This window comes from Haliotis rufescens, unplaced genomic scaffold (assembly GCF_023055435.1).
Source record: "Haliotis rufescens isolate VD_foot unplaced genomic scaffold, xgHalRufe1.0.p SCAF_54, whole genome shotgun sequence".
NCBI lineage: Eukaryota > Metazoa > Mollusca > Gastropoda > Lepetellida > Haliotidae > Haliotis > Haliotis rufescens.
Window position 1 is genome coordinate 127,957 of NW_025964268.1, and position 27,904 is coordinate 155,860.

A 27,904-nucleotide genomic window follows, 5' to 3' on the forward strand; every position below is an offset into this window, starting at 1 on the left:
AAACAGCTCTTGACTGTTCCATAAAACAGCTCTTGACTAGTACATAAAACAGCTCTTGGCTGTTACATAAAACAGCTCTTGATTGTTACATGAAACAGCTCTTGACTGTTACATAAAACAGCTCTTGACTGTCACATAAAACAGCTCTTGACTGTTACATAAAACAGCTCTTGATTGTTACATAAAACAGCTCTTGAATGTCACATAAAACAGCTCTTGATTGTTACATACTCTTGGCTGTTACATATATTCAAACAGAAAATAGTTGAAGCAACAACAAATCGAACAGGTCAAATGAATCAAGCGATCTTTATTTCTCTTATGAGACTATGAAAAAACCTTCCGTACTTTCAATATGAAACAAATTACAATACATACATATGTTGAACATTGTTTTATATAAAATTCAACATGTCAATAGTTAGAAAAAGCAAATTTATTTTATTTTTTATTCCTATGAGGGGATAAAAACAGTATATCCCGACGCTAACGTTCCTACTGAATTCGTCCGGATTAAATGCCCGGATGAGAACGTGTGGTACTGTACCGACAAATCTAGAAACATAATCAGGGCGAATCTGCGACTCGAACCCACGATCAGAGGTATTTTGGAACGACTAAGGGAAGCAACTCTGCACCTCAAGTTGTGACGCCTTAGACGACTTGGCCCTAAAATAATAACAGCATGAAATGTGGGCATCAATGACATGTAAATGCAGAATGCTGAGATCGATAAACATGCATCAGTAGAGACCCCAGAATCCTGCGGGCTAGTTTACTATCGCATCTTGACGGAGGGACTACTTGATTACTTACAGACCGCCTTGATTACAGGCACATTGATGACTTGTGATGTAAAACAGATCTTGACGGAGCGGATTACTTGATTACTTACAGACCGCCTTGATTACTGGCACATTGATGTGACGTAAAACAGATCTTGACGGAGCGGATTACTTGATAACTTACAGACCGCCTTGATTACTGGCACATTGATAAGACGTAAAACAGATCTTGACGGAGCGGATTACTTGATTACTTACAGACCGCCTTGATTACTGGCACATTGATGTGACGTAAAACAGATCTTGACGGAGCGGATTACTTGATTACTTACAGACCGCCTTGATTACTGGCACATTGATGTGACGTAAAACAGATCTTGACGGAGCGGATTACTTGATAACTTACAGACCGCCTTGATTACAGGCACATTGATAAGACGTAAAACAGATCTTGACGGAGCGGATTACTTGATTACTTACAGACCGCCTTGATTACAGGCACATTGATAAGACGTAAAACAGATCTTGACGGAGCGGATTACTTGATTACTTACAGACCGCCTTGATTACTGGCACATTGATGTAACATAAAACAGATCTTGACGGAGCAGATTAATTACAGATCACCTTGATTACAGGCACATTGATAAGACGTAAAACAGATCTTGACGGAGCGGATTACTTGATTACTTACAGACCGCTTTGAATACTGGCACATTGGTGAAACGTAAAACAGATTTTGCCAGAGCGGATTACTTACAGACCGCCTTGATTACTGGCACATTGATAAGACGTAAAACAGATCTTGACGGAGCGGATAACTTGATTACTTACAGACCGCTTTGATTACTGGCACATTGGTGTGACGTAAAACAGATCTTGACGGAGCGGATTACTTGATTACTTACAGACCGCTTTGATTACTGGCACATTGGTGAAACGTAAAACAGATCTTGACGGAGCGGATTACTTGATTACTTACAGACCGCTTTGATTACTGGCACATTGGTGTGACGTAAAACAGATCTTGACGGAGCGGATTACTTGATTACTTACAGACCGCTTTGATTACTGGCACATTGGTGAAACGTAAAACAGATCTTGACGGAGTGGATTACTTGATTACTTCCAGACCGCCTTGATTACTGGCACATTGATGAAATGTAAAACAGAAGCAAATTTCGTGGATCGATGCTCATGATATTAATCACTGTCCAGACTCGATTATTTACAGACCGCCTTCATATAGCTCGAATATTATTGCCGAGTGCAAACAACAAACCAACCAACCAACTTGAGGGAGCGGATTACTTGATTACTTACAGACCGCCATGATTACTGGCACATTGATGTGACGTTTAACAGTGTACTGAACAACTGAATTTGCAACGTAGGACTCAAAGTGCTGAGCGACGGCATTTGCAGCACAGGATTCAACGTGTTGTGTGTATATTTACATTATATATTATTTATTAAGCCACTCAAGTTGCAGTGGCGGTCTCAACATTTGTGTAGTTCTAACTATGTAATATCGTATTGAGCTACTGAACTAGTACCATTAGACAAAATATGTTCCTTAAGACTTGATGATAGTGATGATATAGATAGGGGCTGTTCAAAGTCGACTGCGTTCGACGAACGCATTTGCAATACATAAAAATACAAAGAAGAGTACTTCAGTTATAAAGGCAAAGGCCTTTTACAATGAAAACTTTGCCGATTCTGAACACGGTTACATAATAACTACAATTAAAATGAATTTATGTGTAATATATAATACATGTAGTTATAAAAAAACTTATGTAGAATTGTCGCAAGACTTATATTCCTATATGGAATCGTGTTTGTTCATACAGACGGTGCCTTCGGGATAATAGAAGGCTCCGAACAACATGTCAAAATTAAAAGCAATGTGATCGAAAGTTGAAAAACTCTATTGGTACCGTAGATAACATCTATGAGCTCCCCTCTTGCTGATCACGTGCTTGTCTAAAAGACGGGCTCAAATGTTTGTCTATATCGACAAGGTATTACGTGTTTCTCTTTGAAAACATGCTAATATGTGGCTGTCTTTGTAGACATGGCCTAGCGTTGTTTCAGTAGACTGCTGATCAGTTTTACAATAACATCCGCGTCAAGGATTAAGATCAAAACACCAGTGACTGCAAGTAATATTATCCCCACATTACCAAGAACTTGGGCAGATGGACGATCGTCTTTCGCTGACGTCTTCTTCCTCCTGAAGCTAGACAATGTCGTCTTCTCCACCATCAATTCCTTTACCAGTTTGGCATGGGAAACCTTGAGGTCTCCTCGGCAAGGGCATACGCAGCTACCTGGTGTTCACAATGCAGTGAGTGAGTGAGGCATTTGGGTTTTACACGGCTTTGAGATGAAATGGGGTTTCGGGTCGCGTTCAAGATTATTGCACTTTAACAGCGTGCGTGTGCGTGTGCGTGTGCGTGTGCGTGTGCGTGTTCGTGTGCGTGTGTGTGCTTGTACTAGTCCGGATTAACGCCGATCTTACATTGCTTACCCACTGAGACAGCGTGCCACAGTTTAACCGAGCACCAGGCAGGGTTACAAAAAGTACCATCTTTTAACGTATTTTGGTATAACGCGGAGGGGGATCGTCGCTTGGAACAGTATTTCAGTTACATCACGGCGTGTCCCAGACATGGCATGACATAAACACTGGCTGTAGACCTTTACACCTCTTTTGTGAAGCTGCCGCAAGGTAAAGACACATATATAAAACTTGCTTTACGGGTCACGGCGTGTCCCAGACATGGCATGACACTAACACAGGCTGTAGACCTTTACACCTCTTCTGTGAAGCTGCCGCAAGGTAAAGACACATATATAAAACTTGCTTTACGGGTCACGGCGTGTCCCAGACATGGCATGACATAAACACAGGCTGTAGACCTTTACACCTCTTCTGTGAAGCTGCCGCAAGGTAAAGACACATATGTAAAACTTGCTTTACGGGTCACGGCGTGTCCCAGACATGGCATGACATAAACACAGGCTGTAGACCTTTACACCTCTTCTGTGAAGCTGCCGCAAGGTAAAGACACATATATAAAACTTGCTTTACGGGTCACGGCGTGTCCCAGACATGGCATGACACTAACACAGGCTGTAGACCTTTACACCTCTTCTGTGAAGCTGCCGCAAGGTAAAGACACATATATAAAACTTGCTTTACGGGTCACGGCGTGTCCCAGACATGGCATGACATAAACACAGGCTGTACACCTTTACACCTCTTCTGTGAAGCTGCCGCAAGGTAAAGACACATATGTAAAACTTGCTTTACGGGTCACGGCGTGTCCCAGACATGGCATGACATTAACACAGGCTGTAGACCTTTACACCTCTTCTGTGAAGCTGCCGCAAGGTAAAGACACATATATAAAAACTTGCTTTACGGGTCACGGCGTGTCCCAGACATGATATGACATTAACACAGGCTGTAGACGTTTACATCTTTTCTGTGAAGCTGCCGCAAGGTAAAGACACATATATAAAAACTTGCTTTACGGGTCAGCCGACTGAAAATTTTGTGGAATTGGATTCTTTTCCTGTTCAGAATTTGCTCTTTTTTTTATCCCGCCGATAGACTGATAGCATAAAAAATATTTTGTAAACAAAGAGTCAAAACAAAGTTTATTGTTGTTCCTGAATTGAAAGGGGTGAGAAGATGCACAACAGTATTCCCGCTTCGCCAGGCTTGCATTGCGTAAACATATCTAGCCGCCTCTCCTCCCACATTAAACCTTTTATATTTTTATATTCCAGCCGATATGTAGTGGAGGTATAAATTAAGAACATTGAATTTTCTCCCCCCCCCCCCCCCCCCCAACACACACACACACACACAACTACACGTACCCAGCAAGTAAAAGTGGGACCCAACGTGAGGACGAGTGATAGCTACGAAGCATCATCACACCTATCGTTGGACGCTTTACTACCAAATCATCTATAAATCATCCTTCTTTCATATAGAATTAACGTTACATTGTGTTTGTCTCATCATTTTCGCAGAATATGTATTCTGGCAACAATAACACGATAGTCTGTTGTAAATAATAAAAGTGAAATATGTATCAAAGTTTCTCTTTTGAAGAACTATTGCTATTTGTTCATGATTATATGAATGTAAATACTCACTGCTAACCATCCTAGTCGCTGTTCCATACACAGTGGTAGTAGGAGATGCATGCAGTGTATATGTTGAATACGATCCTGATGATGATGTAACTTCCGTTGGCCCAGTCGCTGTTCCATACATATGCCCAGTCAAAGTAGTAGGTGTTACATGCAGCTGCTGATGGCGTAACACTGATGATGATGTAACTTCCGTTGGCCCAGTAGCTGTTCCATACATATGCCCAGTCACGGTGGTAGGAGTTACATGCAGCTGCTGATGGCGTAACACTGATGATGATGCAACTTCCGTTGGCCCAGTCGCTGTTCCATACGCATTCCCAGTCAAAGTAGGAGGGGTGACATGCTGCTGCTGATGGTGTAACACTGATGATGATGTAACTTCCCTTGGCCCAGTCGCTGTTCCATACACATGCCCAGTCAAAGTAGTATGTGTTACATGCAGCTGCTGATGGCGTAACACTGATGATGATGTAACTTCCCTTGGCCCAGTCGCAATGGTCGACGTTTGCATGTGACCAGTGAAGGGGAAAGCGTCCTCACTGCTGTCGGTGGCTGCCCCATTCATTGTAGGAGTTGGAAAAGGCAGCACAGCGGTTGGGGTCATTGTACTGTCGACAATTGAGTCTTGGACTTTGTTGGATGATAGTTGATAAGCAGTCGGAGGAATTCCAGGTGTGGTATCCATGGTGGCAGATAATCTCGGGAAGGAGGAGCTGGAGGAGGAGGCAAAACTGTCCGCAGTTACAGAGAAAACTGTCTCCGGGATGACATCATTGACTTCATCAGAAATGGGTTCTTCAGATTGTGTTTCGTCACACGTGTAGGTAAAAGGTTCGTTCCATGTGCGCATTGCAGAATCGACAATGGGTTCGTCTTGCAAACAAATAGAAAACATGGATTGATGAACACTTGACTTGCCTTTGCATGTGTTGCGGATGCCACCTGTTAGGCATGAGTGAGTGATGTTGGTTTAACGCCGCTTTCAACAGTATTCCAGTTACATCACGGCGCGCCAGTTTGTATGGAAGGACAGCCCGAGATACACACGAGTGAGTGAGTGAGTAAGTTGGGTTTAACTCTGTTTTGAACAGTTTTTCAGTTATATCAAAGCGCGCCAGTTTATTGTGGGAGGACAGCCCGAGTAATACATGAGTGAGTGAGTGAGTTGGGTTAAACGCCGCTTTGAGCAGTATTTCAGTTATATCACGGCGCTTCAGTATACTGTGGGAAGACAGACATTGTGTAGCTGCAAGTGGTTATTATATATTAGCACAGATAAAATTAACATAAGTTCAATGGAACACGTACCTATATTGTATACTGGTATGTAAGCATATTGTGACTACTAAAAAGGTGAAATGGAATTAAGGTTGTTCCCCAAATATTGCCATAGCAATACGAAGTTTCATCTTTGAGAACGTGCGTGGTGATTGATACCTACACCGCGATGGCCTCAAATACATAATGAAAACGAAGATGACAAGGGGTACGGGATTTGTCATGTGCAGAGTTAAGTCATTCTTCCCGAGGCAAAGGAGTTAACTGACTGTAAAAGTCCAGTTTCCACCCTTGCAGAACTAGGCTGGAATTACGGAGTTATATTTTGGCTGGACTAACGAGTCTATGCATAGTCCAATCAAAATCGCGTAACGAAATCAACATCCGGTTCGTCAACTGTCGTGCAGATTTCGGTCGATTACAGGATTTGCAAAGCAAGTGAACCGTCAACTTAGCGAGAACAGATATTTTCCTAATCGTTTCATGTTTTAAATCAAGTTACTCGCGTGATGTGATGCACTTTTCGATGTAAGACCCGTTTTGTTACAATATAGATCTCGATCAGATCGTTTTCACTGGGCGCCGCCATTTGTTGAAGCAAATGCAAGTAATATCAGGGAGGAATCTGATTGGACAATAGGAAGATAATAGAAGGGACATAACTCGTAATAAACATGGGTGGCGCTACGATCGAGCCCAGGAATTCCAGCCTGGTTCGGCCTGGGTTGAAACTGGACATTCACAGTCAGTTAACACCCTTGCTTCGGGAAGATGAGTCAAGTCGAGCTCGTGGCTGCAGTTGCCATGCTTCGCAGTGTAGAGTGAGTGAGTGAATCGTGATCATCGCTTTGGACAGTATCACGGCATGTAAACTAAACGTGAGAGAAGGATCCAATCATTATTTACATCATAAGAAAAATACTTACAAGAATGGCAGGTCTTTCTTCCGACAGCTAGCTTATTGTCGATATAGGTTAAAGTTGGAAATATGAGAAATTCTCCAAGATACCGAATACAGGTCGTGCGTCCGTCATAGGAGTAGCCAATACATTCCTTTTCATCATAATAATACTTTAGGCAGGACTGTTCACAGTCATTCTTGTCAAACACATTTCCTTCAATCTCTTCTGGCGTGGTTCCAAAGATCCCAGTGTTTGATGGTTCAAACGAACATGCCCCTGTATCTAACAGTTAAAAGTGAAACATTATTTAGTGAAAGGAGGATCATCACAGCTTACAATGTACTTCATAACAACCAAATTAATGCCTCTTGGCCTCTTGGAATATTGGTGGCCCCGTGGACAAAGGCGGGTCATCTCGTTGTGCTTAGTTATGTCCCATGCATGCCAGGATCAATAGATCTCGGGTTTTATTCTAATTCCAGATCCTTCCCTATTATGAACCTTGGTTTGCAAGCACTAAAGCGGTAAACATGTAATAGTTCCTCTGGTTATGGGACAAACTGACAAATTGTGACTCCGTTGTGTTTTTCTCTTTTCTGGATCATTAATGCAAATTTACCATCTAAAACTGGCTTCCACAGGAGATATGACTGTAATGAAATGGTGTCACAATGCTTGGCAGACTTTTAGGACGTCATCGGTTATTCCCCCACCACACCCCCACCAAAAAAAGAAAAGAAAAAAAGAAAAGAAAAATCAAGGAAAATATAATTTAAAAAAGCAGCAGCAAGAGTGGACACATATTCGAATTTTGAACCATTTCTCGTGGCCAAAGAGCATGTTTCATTTATAGTTTAGAATATGCTACTATACGTTCATCTCTCGATTTGTTCATGAAAACTTTCAAGTTGATTAATAAACACATTGTGAAGTGTCGCTACTGGTCAACTGAGGTTCAACAACATTTCCTTGGATGCTGTGCAAACTCCTTGCGGAATTGCCCAGCGAAATTGACAACAGCATCATGTTTCATAAAATGACATTTTCGAATGTAAATAATATATCTTTTTGCCTCAAATTATTCCACCATTTCATATCTTTTCACTTCGAAAATATTTAATTATGATCTAAACACAAACTGTCGAACACCTAGAAGTCTGATAAGGTGCCCCTCGTGCCAACGACGTGAACAGCTGATCCTGTTAAACTCGATAGAATGATCTTATTTCATTACATCATGTTTCCCAGTGTATTCAGTGAGATCTGCCGAAACTTTTTATTCGATTTTGGTATTTTTGATCATCTTTAAAAATCATATCATCGACATTTTATTTACATTTTGCAACCAACTCGAAGTTCTCAAAATCGTTTCCTGTTGGGACTATCCTCGTAGTTATTAATAATACAAATCGCAACCAAATATAGACTATGATCTATAAATCAATTCTGAAGAAACCAGTGTACGTTTTATTTCTATTTAAACAATTTTGCATCAGTATTTCTAAAAATTGAAAGTTGGAATCATATATCGTTTAACAGTTGGAGCGAAAACAAATCTTTGAATGCGATTTCCCACGCAAAATATACGGTGAAGCTTAAATATAAAATCTCTCCCAAACCAGGTTTCGGATCGATATATGCAAACCTCAGCATACTGTGTTAGTTGATTTTATTTCAATATATTTTGCATGAACACAGCGACCGTCTGTATGGTGTTGAATGTTATACGTTTTTACGTAGGTGTATAATAAACTCTTTGTAAACATAATATTTTAAAACAAAGCATTCTTTCTTAATTAACGGTAATTTCCAATCTACGATACCTCGGTGGAACATCCATCAAATTTATATTATTTTATATCATTGTAAAACATATGATTTTGTCAATCGGATTATATAAATACACAAATCCATTGATAGGCCCTTGCCGAAGTTGGGCACCTGCCTCCTGTGGTGTGACAATTCACGCAGTCTAGGGATTAACGAAGATAAGTGATAGAGTATGGGTTTACGCCGCTTTTAGTAATATTCCAGCAATTTCACGGCGGGGGACACCAGAAATGGGCTTCACACATTGTATTGTCTTGAACTCGGCGTGACGAGCGAACGCTTTAACCAGTAAACTACCCCACCGCCCGATTAACCAAATATAATCTCTAAATGTTCCAAACATTAATTGTCCGGAAGGCTAGAACTCTGACTAAGTGGCTCCTGACCACAGACCTTCAGACTGACGAGGGTACACGTCGGCCAAGTAACACCCGACCTATGCAAGTGAGGGGTCAGTCATCAGAAACATCTGACCAGGCTCATGAGTGAGTGAGTGAGTTTGATTTTACGCCGCTTTTAGCAATATTCCAGCAATATCACCAGAAAGTGGCTTCACACATTGTACCCATGTCGGGAATCGTACCCGGGTCATCGGATTGAAGAGCGAACGATTTAACCACAAGGCTACCCGACCACAGACCCACCTACGTTTGAATTGCGGGCATTCTTGTAAGGAGTAAATGACCCAAGTGCCCGTCAGTCTGAAGCTCTGGGACACAAGATGTATCTTGATTTGTGTAAGTACCTTTTATTTCTTCACATATGATACTAAAACCTTTCGAACAGTCATTAGTTTTAAATTCGAAGGTTTTCATCATGACGCAGAGCTGGGTGTCAAGACTATTGGGTTCGTCGAGAGCCCATGGAGCTCGTTTGTAATCTCCATACGGCCTGCAGTCGGTCCAGTGATAGGTAGGGCTTCCAACTTCAGTATTAGAAAGTCCAATCCACACAATGTCATCACCACTGTATCTGAAATGGCACATATAAAACATGCTAGAAATAACAGTGCGAAAAAGGAGCATCAACGACCTTTTACAATACTGTTTTCACAGTGGAGAATAATGGAATGATTTTTGTGCCGCAGCCATCACTAGCTAAGCCAAATCACAGAAAGTTATCGAGTCTGGGTCATATAATTACGTGAAGACAATTATGGGGAAATGCCCGTGGACCCTGGTACAAGAATCTCCGTGCGGAGAAATCCGGGCTTAAAGGACGCATCATACCAACAGGTAGCAAGCACTTGGGAAGTGTGTTGCCTGGGATCCCAGTATGCCCATGAGTGATTAGATATATTTCCCATATGTCCATGGGAAAGCCAATCTCTTTAAAATCAGATCTTAGTTCTCGCTACCGTTAAACAAAGATCTGAGGACATCCCATTTGGGGTCACGTCAAAACGACCTTTCGTACGACCAATCAGAGCGTCGCTTACCAGATCATGAAAGTGACAGTCGGAATGTGATTTCTCATCATGCAGCCTCGAAAGATAGTTATGGGCTTAAAGACTGAATCTATACAATCTAGACCATATATCAGCCATTCGAGAATGTTCTTTTGTTCAGGTTTCAAATTTTTAAGCGAGAATTTGTCAAATATGTTTCGAAGCGTAGTCGCCAATGTGAAATTAGTGCCGTAAAGCACGAGAAAGCTGCCTTCTGATTGGCTAATGTCGACTTCTTGTCAGTCATTTCATTGGTCGGTCAGAGTTTGCGAAAGGTCGGTCTGACGTGACCCGTAAAGTGATGTCCTCAGATCTTTGTTCAGCGGCAGCGAGAACTAAGATCTGATTTTAATGAGATTGTGGGAAAGCATGCGTGACGACTTTGGACCTCACCCAAGGGAGTCCTGTATCATTCGAAACTTTTGAGTTGCACCTACAGCAACACACTTGTGTACCTTGACTTCAGCGATATGCTTGTGCACCTTGTTACGAGTTGATTCAAACGTTGAAGCGCGAAGATTAACCCAGAAATCAGTACCTACATTGTGAAATCAGTCAATACCACACAAGATCAATGACAAATTAACAAATTATTTCAAAACACACAGGGTCAGATTTACAATTCTAAAAGGCAAAACAATAGATCTATTACAAAAGACAGTAAATAGCATTCCGCATTACGTAAGTCAGTGCACTTACGAATATCCAGAAGTTGGTTGTCCAGATTGAGACACATGCACTGTTCTTCAATCCAGGAAACACTGTTTGAAGCAGTCAGAAAAACCATTCTACTCTAATGTGGTAGTATTTCCCGGAAGTGTATATACAAGGGATAGTGCTTGGAATGTAATCAACAAAGAGAGGTCACTCGTGGGAGCATCAACGACCTTTTACAATACTGTTTTCACAGTGGAGAATAAAGGAATGATTTTTGTGCCGCAGCCATCACTAGCTAAGCCAAATCACAGAAAGTTATCGAGTCTGGGTCATATAATTACGTGAAGACAATTATGGGGAAATGCCCGTGGACCCTGGTACAAGAATCTCCGTGCGGAGAAATCCGGGCTTAAAGGACGCATCATACCAACAGGTAGCAAGCACTTGGGAAGTGTGTTGCCTGGGATCCCAGTATGCCCATGAGTGATTAGATATATTTCCCATATGTCCATGGGAAAGCCAATCTCTTTAAAATCAGATCTTAGTTCTCGCTACCGTTAAACAAAGATCTGAGGACATCCCATTTGGGGTCACGTCAAAACGACCTTTCATACGACCAATCAGAGCGTCGCTTACCAGATCATGAAAGTGACAGTCGGAATGTGATTTCTCATCATGCAGCCTCGAAAGATAGTTATGGGCTTAACGACTGAATCTATACAATCTAGACCATATATCAGCCATTCGAGAATGTTCTTTTGTTCAGGTTTCAAATTTTTAAGCGAGAATTTGTCAAATATGTTTCGAAGCGTAGTCGCCAATGTGAAATTAGTGCCGTAAAGCACGAGAAAGCTGCCTTCTGATTGGCTAATGTCGACTTCTTGTCAGTCATTTCATTGGTCGGTCAGAGTTTGCGAAAGGTCGGTCTGACGTGACCCGTAAAGTGATGTCCTCAGATCTTTGTTCAGCGGCAGCGAGAACTAAGATCTGATTTTAATGAGATTGTGGGAAAGCATGCGTGACGACTTTGGACCTCACCCAAGGGAGTCCTGTATCATTCGAAACTTTTGAGTTGCACCTACAGCAACACACTTGTGTACCTTGACTTCAGCGATATGCTTGTGCACCTTGTTACGAGTTGATTCAAACGTTGAAGCGCGAAGATTAACCCAGAAATCAGTACCTACATTGTGAAATCAGTCAATACCACACAAGATCAATGACAAATTAACAAATTATTTCAAAACACACAGGGTCAGATTTACAATTCTAAAAGGCAAAACAATAGATCTATTACAAAAGACAGTAAATAGCATTCCGCATTACGTAAGTCAGTGCACTTACGAATATCCAGAAGTTGGTTGTCCAGATTGAGACACATGCACTGTTCTTCAATCCAGGAAACACTGTTTGAAGCAGTCAGAAAAACCATTCTACTCTAATGTGGTAGTATTTCCCGGAAGTGTATATACAAGGGATAGAGCTTGGAATGTAATCAACAAAGAGAGGTCACTCGTGGGAATATCACCATAGGCCGCCTAAACACTTGATTTTTATGAGCGCTTCATTTGTTGCAACTAAGAATCATCAAAAATAACCTAAAATAACATAAACCACATAACACATTATCTGCAGCAAAACATCTTTGTATCTTTACTACAACGATATCCATTAAGACATAAACAACAGCAACATGCCTTTGAAGGTGTACCGCGACAACAGATATATATATATATATCTTCTTGCCTCTACTACAGCGATATACACGTGTACCTCTAGCTCTACTACAGAGATCTATCTTCTTGCCTCTACTACATGGAAATACATCTGTATCCCTACTACAGAGATCTATCTTCTTGCCTATACTACATGTAAATACATATGTATCCCTACTACAGAGATCTATCTTCTGGCCTCTAATACAGCTATATACACGTGTGCCTCTAGCTCTACTACAGAAATCTATCTTCTTGCCTCTGCTACAGCGATATACGTGTGAACCTCTAGCTCTACTACAGAGATATATCTTCTTGCCTCTACTACATGGACATACATGTGTACCTCTAGTTCTTCTACAGAGATATATCTTCTTGCCTCTACTACATGGACATACATGTGTACCTCTATATGATAGTGACGGCACGATTGCCTGTGTGGTGTTTCATTTCAACTCACTCACAACTAATTCTGATAAATACTTGATTTTGATTTGATTTTGAGGTTTGTTTTTACATGACCATTCACAATGACACAATTAAAGGTCGTATGAAATTAAAAAATGGAAAGTCCCTTAAGCTTGATCAAATATCATTAATTTGTTAAGAAGTAATAGTGGATGTGTCATTTCTTACAGGTGTTGCAAGGCAGAAAGGTCATAGTCGGTATCAATCTTGACGAGTCTCCAGCCTCTGTGAGCGCAGTAGCTGGCCGCATTACTCCAGCTCATGCGTGTCAATCCGAAATGATACACAACAGGTCTTGATGGCGCAGATCTTCCACTTGTTGCTGAAACGAAGCAGTCACAGTTGAAAAGGTTTGGGTTGGGTGCATCTTTAACAGTATTTTAGTTATTCGACGGAGCGCCAACAAACGCGTTTACCGCCAAATTTTTACATAATATATTTGCCATGAAGGATTATGTGTATCTTGATATGTTTTGTTATTAGAATTGGAATACAACACACATGATCAATCAGAGCCTACATGTGGATCTTCATGTCGATGGTCTACTCCATGTGTCGAGGCAAAGACATGGCACAACAATACAAATATACCTTAGGGAGTAAGGGTTTGCAGTTGTACAATGATCACTCTTATACGTATGAACCATCAACTTAACTGCAACAGTCTGCAATTCTCCAACCGTCCCTGCTAGAACTGACCAGACAATAAGTAAGCCATGTGGTTACAGATAACTGTCAAGCTAAACTGTGTTGAGAGTGTGTAGCCTTGCTGTGGCTCTAAAATGTTTTCACAATTCAGAAACGTTGATATGAAAACAGGAAATATAATTCTGTTTAATGTCATCATAATATATCAGTTAAATCCTACTTATTTTGGGGATACTAATTATTAGCAAGTCTATGCTCATAATTCCCCCTACTATCAGTTGCTATCTTCACAAACTTAACTTCAACTGTTGATCTCACTCCTATGAAATAAAAAGCAGGAATGCTTATCTTCTTCTGACATGGAAGAGCAACATGCACTGGATGGAAATTGTGTGTACGTGACTTTACTTGCTTGTGTATAGTGTCCCAGGAAGATATTATTGTGATGTACTTGATATACTTCACTGTTTCCTGAACTGGTTGCACAACACTGATAATGATATAAAAAGTGAATATGTTCATAGGTTTCTTCATAGAATGTAAGATGTACAGGACTACTTCAGTTTAGGATGAGTAATATAATTTCATTTATGATTTTACTTTCATTATCATACCTTCAGCATGTTCAGATTATTACAAATGAAAGTTTGATAATTATTTCATATTAAACATAGAGAGAGGTGTGGAGTTTATGGAGATTATTTCTAACATTGGCATTGTTGATACAATTCTTAATTCTGTAGGATATGACAACATGCACAAATTTACATTTAGTTGGTAGTTTTAACATTTGTATAATTAAATATGCATTATTATAAAATTGTTACATAGACTTGCCTATGCTTAGAAGTAAGCTTCCAAATGTTTTTTAATGCATCTTTGAATAATGTGTCGTCTGCTAGCCCGGCTAGTGTAATCTGTTAACAATTAATCACCAGCTGTCAAAAACCAACTGGCCTTTCTTGGCAGTGGAATGTCATATTGCTGAATTCAAAGAAAACAAACCTGCTGACTTTTGAGCAAATACTGCTGTAACACTGACCTGTGACTCCCCTAAACACTCGTCTATGTGCTGTAATACTGACCTGTGACCTCCCCCAAACCGTCGTGTATGATGCTGTAATACTGCCCTGTGACCTATCCTAAACACTCGTCTATGTGCTGTAATACTCACCTGTGACCTCCCCTAACTCGTCATGTGCTGTAATACTGACCTGTGACCTCCCCTAACACTCGTCATGTGCTGTAATACTGACCTGTGACCTCCCCCTAACACTCGTCTATCTGCTGTAATACTGACCTGTGACCTCCCCTAACACTCGTCATGTGCTGTAATACTGACCTGTGGCCTCCCCTAACACTCGTCTATGTGCTGTAATATTGACCTGTGACCTCCCCTAACACTCGTCATGTGCTGTAATACTGACCTGTGACCTTCCCTAACACTCGTCATGTGCTGTAATACTGACCTGTGACCTCCCCCTAACACTCGTCATGTGCTGTAATACTGACCTGTGACCTCCCCTAACACTCGTCATGTGCTGTAATACTGACCTGTGACCTTCCCTAAATACTCGTCTATGTGCTGTAATACTGACGTCTGGCCTCCCCTAACACTCGTGTATGTGCTGTAATACTGAGCTGTGACCTCCCCTAACACTCGTCATGTGCTGTAATACTGACCTATGACCTCCCCTAACACTCGTCATGTGCTGTAATATTGACCTGTGACCTCCCCTAAATACTCGTCTATGTGCTGTAATACTCACCTTTGACCTACGCTAAACACTCGTCAATGTGCTGTAATACTGACCTGTGACCTCCCCTAAACACTCGTCTATGTGCTGTAATACTCACCTGTGACCTACGCTAAACACTCGCCAATGTGCTGTAATACTCACCTGTGACCTACGCTAAACACTCGCCAATGTGCTGTAATACTAACGTCTGGCCTCCCCTAACACTCGTCAATGTGCTGTAATACTGACCTGTGACCTCCCCTAAACACTCGTCTATGTGCTGTAATACTGACCTGTGACCTCCCCTAAACACTCGTCTATGTGCTGTAATACTCACCTGTGACCTACGCTAAACACTCGTCAATGTGCTGTAATACTGACCTGTGGCCTCCCCTAAACACTCGTCTATGTGCTGTAAAACTGCCCTGTGGCCTTCCCTAACACTCGTCTATGTGCCATAATACTGACCTGTGGCCTCCCCTAACACTCGTCTATGTGCCATAATACTGACCTGTGGCCTCCCCTTACACTCGTCACATGTGCTGTAATACTGACCTGTGGCCTCCCCTAACACTCGTCTATGTCCTGTAATACTGACCTGTGACCTACCCTAAACACTCGTCTATGTGCTGTAATACTGAACTATGACCTCCCCAAAACCCTCGTTTATGTCCTGTAATACTGACCTGTGACCTCCCTGAACCCACATCTATGTGTTGCAATACTGACCTGTGACCTCCCCTAAACTCTCGTCGATGTGCTGTAATACTGACCTGTGACTCCCCTAAACCCTCGTCTATGTGCTGTAATACTGACCTGTGACCTAACCTAAACACTCGTCTATGTGCTGTAATACTGACCTGTGACCTCCCCTAAACACTCGTCAATGTGCTGTAATACTGACCTGTGGCCTCCCCTAACACTCGTCTATGTGCTGTAATACTGACCTGTGGCCTCCCCTAACACTCGTCTATGTCCTGTAATACTGACCTGTGACCTCCCCTAACACTCGTCTATGTGCTGTAATACTGCCCTGTGGCCTCCCCTAACACTCTTCTATGTCCTGTAATACTCACCTGTGACCTACCCTAAACACTCGTCTATGTGCTGTAAAACTGACCTGTGACCTCCCCTAAACACTCGTCAATGTGCTGTAATACTGACCTGTGGCTTCCCCTAACACTCGTCTATGTCCTGTAATACTGACCTGTGACCTCCCCTAACACTCGTCTATGTGCTGTAATACTGCCCTGCGGCCTCCCCTAAACACTCGTCTATCTGCTGTAATACTGACCTGTGACATCCCCTAACACTCGTCTATTTCATGTAATACTGACCTGTGACCTACCCTAAACACTCGTCTATGTGCTGTAATACTGAACTATGACCTCCCCAAAACCCTCGTTTATGTCCTGTAATACTCACCTGTGACCTCCCTGAACCCACATCTATGTGTTGCAATACTGACCTGTGACCTCCCCTAAACCCTCGTCGATGTGCTGTAATACTGACCTGTGACCTCCCTGAACCCACATCTATGTGTTGCAATACTGACCTGTGACCTCCCCTAAACACTTGTCTATGTACGGTAATACTGACCTGTGACCTCCCTGAACCCACGTCAATGTGCTGAAATACTGACCTTTGACCTCCCCTGAACCCTCTATTGTACTATTGACACGTGGCCATCGACGAACCCTTTCGTCATGTTGTAGTAAGTAGTTTTTATTTATTTTAATATTGACCTATTATCGTCGATGGCACTTTGTGCCTACATTTGACTTGCAGACCCGTGACCACCGACAGGCTTATGTTTCACGGTTGACAATGGAGCTGAAATGTATTATGGTCTTACCCCTAATTATGTCTTAGCAGCTCGCGAGTATCATGAATATAATATGCTTGTTTTTCACATTCAGTGAATGTTGTATTGATCATGATATATTGAGCGAAACGGTTTTTATTTTTAATAATTTATTAGCGATACGTACCAGTGGATAGCGCCAATCCAATTACAGCGATAACTACCTTGGCTGAAAACATGGTGGACTCTAACCTGGAAGGCAAGGAACAGATATTGTAATATACTGATAATACTGATGACATATACACATATAGGAAACATAAGGACGTAGCATACACACAGAAGTGAAATATGGGGATAAAACTCCCTCCCCCCTCCCCCTCCCCGGCCTACTTAGTTGCAAGACAAACATATTTTCTGGTCCATCGATCACTTCATTGTCTGGTTTATTTACAGCTCACCGTGGTGTGGCGTCAGACAACAAACGCTTTGTTTGAGTGGCGGGTGCTAACGGTAGGGAAGGACATGATGAACTTTTTAGCGAACTCCTGGTGGCATCAGTTTTCACCCAAATTTTGCCTTTTACGTCCAACGAAATCTTCGGGGGATGGTTATTCTCTTGTGTTGACGTTATATTATATACTAAGAGTAGATTTGTCATATGCATGAGAGAGAAAGATAGAGATAAGAGGAAATATACTTTTGTCAAAACGCACTGCCATCACTTTGGTTACGAGTGGTTGTATGCAATGCAAACCCATGTTAATAAATCAAACCACAATCAATAAACTCAAACGCTAGTTGATATTAAACACTTCAATATAGATGGACGTGCAATTGTCAGGGGGACAATACTTTTACACTACTAACCCCTGAGTAAAATCACACTATTTTAAAACAATTCAAAATTTATCAAAGAATGTTATTTCTTTTTAAAATACGAGAATTAAATGAGCATTGATATTATTAAAAAGATCCTTTAAAGAGGGTAAATGCGGTTGAATAAGTATTTCTTGTGGGATAAATATACTTCCAGGTAGTATCTCATAGGCTTTCTCAAGATGGAAAAAAAACCTGATACTACGTGTTGTTTGTTTACAATAGCATTTTTAACAAAGAATTCTTGTTGTGATAAATGGTCGATAGTACTTCGATTTTTGCGAAAACTACATTGAATATATGTATGGTGATTATTGGTTTCCAAACACCAAACTAATATATTATTTATCATTCGTTTCAAGGTCTTACAGACACAGTTATAGGGCGGTAATTAGATAGATCTGTATGATCCCGTCCAGGCTTTGGTATAGGGACTACAATGGCATGATGCCACGAAGGAGGAAAATCGCCGAAGTCCATATTTGATCAAATAATTCTAAAAGGGTTTCAAGATATGATTCAGACAAATGCTTCAGGTGCTGATAGTGAATATTATCAGCAACTGTCGCTGTGTCATGAGCTTGCCCGAGGACAGTATGTCGCTCATGTAAAGAAAACACTTCATTATAGTCTTGTTGTGAATTAAGGGACATCAACAGACGATGACGAATGTTTAGCCAAAGTTTTACCAAGTTTGTTGGCAATATCTGATTTATAAGTTAATAATGTTTTAAGTCACATGCTTTATTCCCTGGTGGAGAAAAGGAATGATGACAGTTGTACTGTCTTAAATCAAATACGTCGGTATGTTTATGATACGTCTCTTGGAGACATATACTGACTGGTTAAAATATTGTACCAACAAGTGTATTAACATTCCTCCTGAGTCCTCGGCAACTCCAGTGAATCAAATTTAGGACGCCACGCATGGAGGCTCAACTGAGGATCTAGAACGTGTGGAATGGCCACTCCCATGTACGGTGTGTGATGGAGTGACGTCCATATCAAGCGGATGAAACGGATAGTGAACCGTTACAGGGGTTTCTAAAGAAGTAGGAACCTCCAAATGCTGGAGTGCCATGGTCTTTCTCCTCAACTGTTTCCTTTTCTTTTTTTGTCTTGTAAACTGCCTCAGGTTCTTGCTCAGATGTTTTGGTCAGATGGTGGTTCAGGTGGATTCTCTGTCTGAGAGGCTGACGAACATGTCTGTGAATTTTGTGGCATAAATGTGTCATCAAGTGCGACCTGTGAGTCTGTCATCCAAGATATGACAAACTGACATGAAATTGATTGTTTTGTAACTCTGGTGGCAGTAGGAACAGGAGCATGAACAGAAGTAGAAACTGCAGCAGAATATGTGAAAGTAGGATTTGGAGATCGAATTGGAACTTTGTGTTTTTGCTTCAGAAAAAGAGATATTGTTTGTGTACCTAATTTTGAGGATTTTTTTACTGATGTTCAATTTTGGGGCAGGGGTTTGATGATGCCAAATGTTTCCCGTCTCAGTTGGCACACTTGATCTCATTTGTGCACTCAGGGCTCTCATGAGCCCCACTGCAACGAATGCGGATACTATTGTGAGTGCAAGTCCTGGCACCATGTCCAAACAGCTGGCATTTAAACATCGGAGTGGGTTGGGTATATATACTTCCACACCGATGTTAAAGTAGCCAGTTCTTATTGGTTGATTATTGCTGTCTTGTTTTCTAGTCAAACGTTTACAAGCGGTAACGCAAGAGAAAATTATAGAAATACTAATATACACAATACGTCAACACAAGAGAATAATAGAAATACTAATATACACAAAAAATGAACGCAAGAGAATTATAGAAATACTAATATACACAATACGTCAACGCAAGAGAATGATAGAAATACAATATTCACAAAACCTCAACCGCAGAGAATTATAGAAATACTAATATACTCAATACGTCAACACAAGAGAATTATAGAAATACTAATATACACAATACGTCAACACAAGAGAATTATAGAAATACTAACATACACAAAACTTCAACCCAAGAGATTTATAGAAATACTTATCAACACAAAACGTCAACGCAAGAGAATAATAGAAATACTAAATACTAATATACACAAAACCTCAACCCGAGAGAATTATAGAAATACAAATATACACAAAAATGAACGAAAGAGAATTATAGAAATACTAATATACACAAAAAATGAACGCAAGATATATATAGAAATACTTATATACACAATACATCAACACAAGATTAGTACAGAAATACTAATATACACAAAACCTAAACGCAAGAGATATATAGAAATACTAATATACACAATACGTCAACACAAGAGAATAATAGAAATACTAATATACACAATACGTCAACACAAGAGAATAATAGAAATACTAATATACAAAAAAATGAACGCAAGAGAATTACAGAAATACTAAGATACACAATACGTCAACGCAAGAGAATGATAGAAATACTAATACACACAAAACGTCAACACAAGAGAATAATAGAAATACTAATATATACAAAAAATGAACGCAAGAGAATTATAGAAATACTAATATACACAATACGTCAACGCAAGAGAATGATAGAAATACTAATACACACAAAAGGTCAACGCAAGAGAATAATAGAAATACTAATATACACAAAACTTCAACCCAAGAGAATTATAGAAATACTAATATACACAATACGTCAACGCAAGAGAATTAAAGAAAAACTAATATACACAAAACGTCAACGCAAGAGAATAATAGAAATACTAATATACACAAAAAATGAACGCAAGAGAATTATAGAAATACTAAGATACACAACACGTCAACGCAAGAGAATTATAGAAATACAATATACACAAAACCTAAACGCCAGAGATATATAGAAATACTTATATACACAATACATCAACACAAGATTATTATAGAAATACTAATATACACAATTCGTCAACACAAGAGAATTATAGAAATACTAATATACACAAAACCTCAACCCAAGAGAATTATAGAAATACTAATATACACAATACATCAACACAAGAGAATTATAGAAATACTAATATACACAATACGTCAACACAAGAGAATAATAGAAATACTAATATACACAATACATCACCACAAGCGAATTATAGAAATACTAATATACACAAAAAATGAACGCAAGATATATATAGAAATACTTATTTACACAATACATCAACACAAGATTAGTACAGAAATAGTAATATACACAAAACCTAAACGCAAGAGATATATAGAAATACTAATATACACAATACGTCAACACAAGAGAATAATAGAAATACTAATATACACAAAACCTCAACCCAAGAGAATTATAGAAATACTAATATACACAATACGTCAACACAAGAGAATTATAGAAATACTAATATACACAATACGTCAACACAAGAGAATTATAGAAATACTAATATACACAATACATCAACCCAAGAGAATTAAAGAAATACTAATACACACAAAACGTCAACGCAAGAGAATAATAGAAATACTAATATACACAATACGTCAACGCAAGAGAATGATAGAAATACTAATACACACAAAACGTCAACGCAAGAGAATAATAGAAATACTAATATACACAAAACCTCAACCCAAGAGAATTATAGAAATACTAATATACACAATACGTCAACGCAAGAGAATTATAGAAATACTAATATACACAATACATCAACACAAGAGAATTATAGAAATACTAATACACACAAAACCTCAAACCAAGAGAATTATAGAAATACAAATATACATAATACGTCAACGCAAGAAAATTATAGGAATACTAAGATACACAACACGTCAACGCAAGAGAATGATAGAAATACAATATACACAAAACCTAAACGCCAGAGATATATAGAAATACTTATATACACAATACATCAACACAAGATTATTATAGAAATACTAATATACACAATACGTCAACACAAGAGAATTATAGAAATACAATATACACAAAACCTCAACACAAGAGAATTATAGAAATACTAATATACACAATACGTCAACACAAGAGAATAATAGAAATACTAATATACACAATACATCAACACAAGAGAATTATAGAAATACTAATATACACAATACGTCAACACAAGAGAATAAAAGAAATACTAATATACAAAAAAAATTAACGCAAGAGAATTATAGAAATACTAAGATACACAATACGTCAACGCAAGAGAATGATAGAAATACTAATACACACAAAACGTCAACACAAGAGAATAATAGAAATACTAATATATACAAAAAATGAACGCAAGAGAATTATAGAAATACTAAGATACACAACACGTCAACGCAAGAGAATTATAGAAATACAATATACACAAAACCTAAACGCCAGAGATATATAGAAATACTTATATACACAATACGTCAACACAAGATTATTATAGAAATACTAATATACACAATACGTCAACACAAGAGAATAATAGAAATACTAATATACAAAAAAAATGAACGCAAGAGAATTATAGAAATACTAATACACACAATACATCAACGCAAGAGAATGATAGATACTAATACACACAAAACGTCAACGCAAGAGAATTATCGAAATACTAAGATACACAATACGTCAACGCAAGAGAATGATAGAAATACTAATACACACAAAACCTAAACGCAAGAGATATATAGAAATACTTATATACACAATACATCAACACAAGATTATTATAGAAATACTAATATACAGAAAACCTAAACGCAAGAGATTTATAGAAATACTTATATACACAATACATCAACACAAGAGATTTGTAGAAATACTAAAATACACAAAAGCTCAACACAAGAGGTTAATAGAAATACTAATATACACAATACGTCAACACATGAGAATAATAGAAATACTAATATACACAAAACCTCAACCGAAGAGATTTATAGAAATACTAATATACACAAAACCACAACACAAGAGAATTATAGAAATACTAATATACACAATACGTCAACACAAGAGAATAATAGAAATACTAATATATACAAAAAATGAACGCAAGAGAATTATAGAAATACTAATATACACAATACGTCAACGCAAGAGAATGATAGAAATACTAATACACACAAAACGTCAACGCAAGAGAAAAATAGAAATACTAATATACACAAAACCTCAACCCAAGAGAATTATAGAAATACTAATATACACAATACGTCAACGCAAGAGAATTAAAGAAAAACTAATATACACAAAACGTCAACGCAAGAGAATTATAGAAATACTAATATACACAAAAAATGAACGCAAGAGAATTATAGAAATACTAAGATACACAACACGTCAACGCAAGAGAATTATAGAAATACAATATACACAAAACCTAAACGCCAGAGATATATAGAAATACTTATATACACAATACATCAACACAAGATTATTATAGAAATACTAATATACACAATTCGTCAACACAAGAGAATTATAGAAATACTAATATACACAAAACCTCAACCCAAGAGAATTATAGAAATACTAATATACACAATACATCAACACAAGAGAATAATAGAAATACTAATATACACAATACATCAACACAAGAGAATTATAGAAATACTAATATACACAATACGTCAACACAAGAGAATAAAAGAAATACTAATATACAAAAAAAATTAACGCAAGAGAATTATAGAAATACTAATACACACAATACGTCAACGCAAGAGAATGATAGAAATACTAATACACACAAAACGTCAACGCAAGAGAATTATCGAAATACTAAGATACACAATACGTCAAAGCAAGAGAATGATAGAAATACTAATATACACAAAACCTAAACGCAAGAGATTTATAGAAATACTAATATACACAATACATCAACACAAGAGATTTGTAGAAATACTAAAATACACAAAAGCTCAACACAAGAGGTTAATAGAAATACTAATATACACAATACGTCAACACAAGAGAATAATAGAAATACTAATATACACAAAACCTCAACCGAAGAGATTTATAGAAATACTAATATACACAAAACCACAACACAAGAGAATTATAAAAATACTAATATACATAATACATCAACGCAAGAGAATTATAGAAATACTAATATACACAATACATCAACGCAAGAGAATTATAGAAATACCAATGTACACAATACGTCAACGCAAGAGAATTATACAAATACTAATACACCGAAAACCTCAAGACAAGGGAATTATAGAAATACTAATGTATACAATACGTCAACACAAGAGAATTATAGAATGCTAATATACACAATACGTCAACGCAAGAGAATTATAGAAATATCAATATACACAATACGTCAACGAAAGAGAATTATAGAAATACTAATATTCACAATACGTCAACGCAAGAAAATTATAGAAATAGTAATATACACAATACGTCAACGCAAGAGAATTATAGAAATAGTAATACACACAAATCCTCAAGACAAGGGAATTATAGAAATACTAATATACACAAAACCACAACACAAGAGAATTATAAAAATACTAATATATACAATACGTGAACGTAAGAGAATTATAGAAATACTAATATACACAATACGTCAACGCAAGAAAGTTAGAGATATACTAATATACACAATACGTCAACACAAGAGAATGATAGAAATACTAATACACAATACATCAACGCAAGAGAATTATAGAAATACTTATGCACACAATACGTCAACGCAAGAGAATGATTGAAACACTAACATACAAATTACGTCAACACAAGAGAATTATAGAAATACTAATATACACAATACATCAACACAAGAGAATTATAGAAATACTAATATACACAATACGTCAACGCAAGAGAATGATAGAAATACTAATACACACAAAACGTCAACGCAAGAGAATAATAGAAATACTAATATACACAATACATCAACACAAGAGAATTATAGAAATACTAATATACACAATACGTCAAAGCAAGAGAATAAAAGAAATACTAATATACACAATACGTCAACACAAGAGAATTATAGAAATACTAATACACAATACGTCAACGCAAGAGAATGATTGAAACACTTGTATACACAATACATCAACCCAAGAGATTTATAGAAATACTTATATACACAAAACGTCAACGCAAGAGAATAATAGAAATACTAATATACACAAAAAATGAACGCAAGAGAATTATAGAAATACTAATATACTAATATTGTTATTGAAAAGGATTTCATATATAATTTCTAAGTGATAAAAAAACACACCTGTTTTCAATGAATCAGGCAATGAATACTTAGAAGGGACATTATGCAGCTTACTAGAGATGGCCTCGGGGGCAATGCGGTTCGTTAAACAGTGAACCTCCAAATAAAATCAGAGAGAAATATATAGCTTAGGCGTGAGTTCAGCCCCCAGTGTGAGTGAAAGAGAAAGTAAATACGTTTTGGTTGCCGAGTTCAGACACATCCCAGCGGTCACCAGGTGCAGGTAAATAATCAAGTCTTGACTAGAAGAACTAGTGTTTGGTATCAAAAGTATCGAACTATACACGCCGTCACTACGCTCATTCACTGTAAGAACTTACCTTCCATCACAAGAGTCCCTGGAACTGAAGACCTACAGATAAACAGGTGAATGGTGCGCCGGCCAACTTAGCCTCACCATCAAGAACGTCATAATATAAATGCACATACCTATTAAAACCGTTATGTTTATTTCAGACAAATGTTGTAACGCTTGGGTGTTTACACCAATTTAATTGCATCCCCAACGAATATAAATTGGATCTGATGAGCTTAGTGTTCCGGAACGTTGGTGAAAGTCGGCCAAGATTCTGTGCGTCAGATTTATTTACACATCATGGAACTGTTCCTAAATTATCCAGTTCATTTATGCAAACGTGTGTTGACGTGCCTTTGCATTCGTTTGTGACGGGAGCCACCAGAATACGCTCACTAATTCGCAAACACCTGGTATCGTCACTATTCGATAGTAATTCATAAACACATGCTCACGATACAATCGACTTCTTGTGTAATTGTGTAATTGTTTTTTCGTTTCAACTTTCCAATAGTCAAATTTCCGTTTGTTGAAGGGGGCACGGGTGGCCCAGTCATCTAAGGCGCCGCGATACGCTGTGCAGAGTTGCGTCCCTTGGGCTCGCCAAAAACCTATGTTTGTGGGTTCGGATCACGGTTCGCCCCGATTATGTTTCTAGGTTTGTCAGCACCATACCCGTGCTCGTGGGTTTCACCGAAGTGGTAAACGTTTGAGACCTGCATCACTTCGGGCTTTCCTCCCACATTCAGCTGACACGCCGTGATATGACTGGAATGCTGTTAAAAACGGCGTTAAACACAACTCACCTCTCACTTTATGGTGAACATAATTCCAGAAGTTCTTTAGTGTCTCCTTTTTGAGGCACAATCGAGCATTCTCTTCCGACGATGGTTATAAAGAGGGACAAGAGGGATGACTTCAACTTTCTAATAGTCAAACTCCCCTTCATGTGAAGCTATATTCCAGTACCTCCAGCCTTTGATGTGTACATTTCACTTTTGAGGTACAATCGAGCATGGTCAAAAGTCGTTTGATCAGGGTTACATTCAAGGCCTCGGTAAAGCTTTCAAAAGGTTTAAGGGTAGACATGCGGGGGATATTTACAAATTTGACACATCAGTGACAAAAATAATGTCCGATTCAAATTCCTATTTAGATTTGATTTTAAATGAATAATAACTTTGCCTTGTATGTGTTTGTGACATGAGCCACCTGTGGGCCAAGATACGCTCACCTTTTCGCGAACACCTGGTGTCATCACTATTTCATAATGATTCCTGAATACATGCTTAAGATATAACGGGGTCTGGAAATGTGTATTTGGTATGGTGAGGCTTCATCAACCAAGTCACAGAGTCTGACCACCCAAACCACTACGTCTTCTCGTACGACAAGCATGGGTTGTTCGAGACGAAATCTAACCAGGAATACCCAAGTGGAGATGTCATGTAAAGGTTTATAATATATCGTAAGGTTTGAGATGATCTCATTTAAACAGTTTCGTAACAAGATTGCTTGCGTTCCTTTTCTGCATTGTTCGATTCCAAAAGTGTTTTGTATCCGAAGGTCGTTTTCTGTCTCTGGTAGTGATATGTTGCTTAAAAATACCTAATCAGTCATCCGAGAAAAACAGTCAAAGTCTTCTATTTAAACAGCCTGGCTTGGCTGATTCCAGGTAGCCTCGCATGACCTGGTACATTGTTTGGCAGACTCGATGAAGTGATAATTAGTCCTGGCGAATGCATTTACAAGATTGTATAACATGTGGTCAGGTGAGTGAGTGAGTTGGGTTTAACGCCGCTTTTAACATTATTCCAGTTATATCACGGCATGTCAGCTTAAGTGATGCAGGTGTCGGACGTTTACCACTTCGGTAAAACCCACGAACACGGGTATGGTGCTGACAAACCAAGAAACATAATCGGGACGAACCGGGATTCGAACCGACAAACATAGGTTTCTGGCTTGCCCAAGGGACGCAACTCTGCACAGCGAAATGCGGCGCC

The 27,904-nt window shown here is 38.7% G+C and overlaps 1 protein-coding gene across 1 annotated transcript; it reads right to left on the minus strand.

Moving 5' to 3' along the window:
• Window positions 1-283: 283 nt before the first annotated feature.
• LOC124138489 (protein MTL1-like) lies at window positions 284-26,001 on the minus strand. Its single transcript, XM_046505160.2, has 7 exons — window positions 25,924-26,001; window positions 17,640-17,704; window positions 13,430-13,583; window positions 9,720-9,946; window positions 7,169-7,426; window positions 4,965-5,837; window positions 284-3,121 (listed from the first exon to the last, which is right to left on the minus strand). Exons 2-7 carry the CDS (start codon window positions 17,689-17,691, stop codon window positions 2,871-2,873), a joined length of 1,815 nt encoding a protein of 604 aa, XP_046361116.2. The 5' UTR covers window positions 17,692-17,704; window positions 25,924-26,001; the 3' UTR covers window positions 284-2,870.
• Between the last annotated feature and the right edge of the window lie 1,903 nt (window positions 26,002-27,904).

Bases quoted from the DNA above. Each gene is read 5' to 3' on its own strand.
- LOC124138489 (XM_046505160.2), bottom strand. From the start codon at position 17,691: ATGTTTTCAGCCAAGGTAGTTATCGCTGTAATTGGATTGGCGCTATCC. The intron at 9,947-13,429 runs GTAAGAAATGAC...GTGCCATTTCAG, and splicing joins CTTTCTGCCTTGCAACACCT to ATACAGTGGTGATGACATTG. The intron at 5,838-7,168 runs GTAAGTATTTTT...TTTGTTTGCAAG, and splicing joins AAGAAAGACCTGCCATTCTT to ACGAACCCATTGTCGATTCT.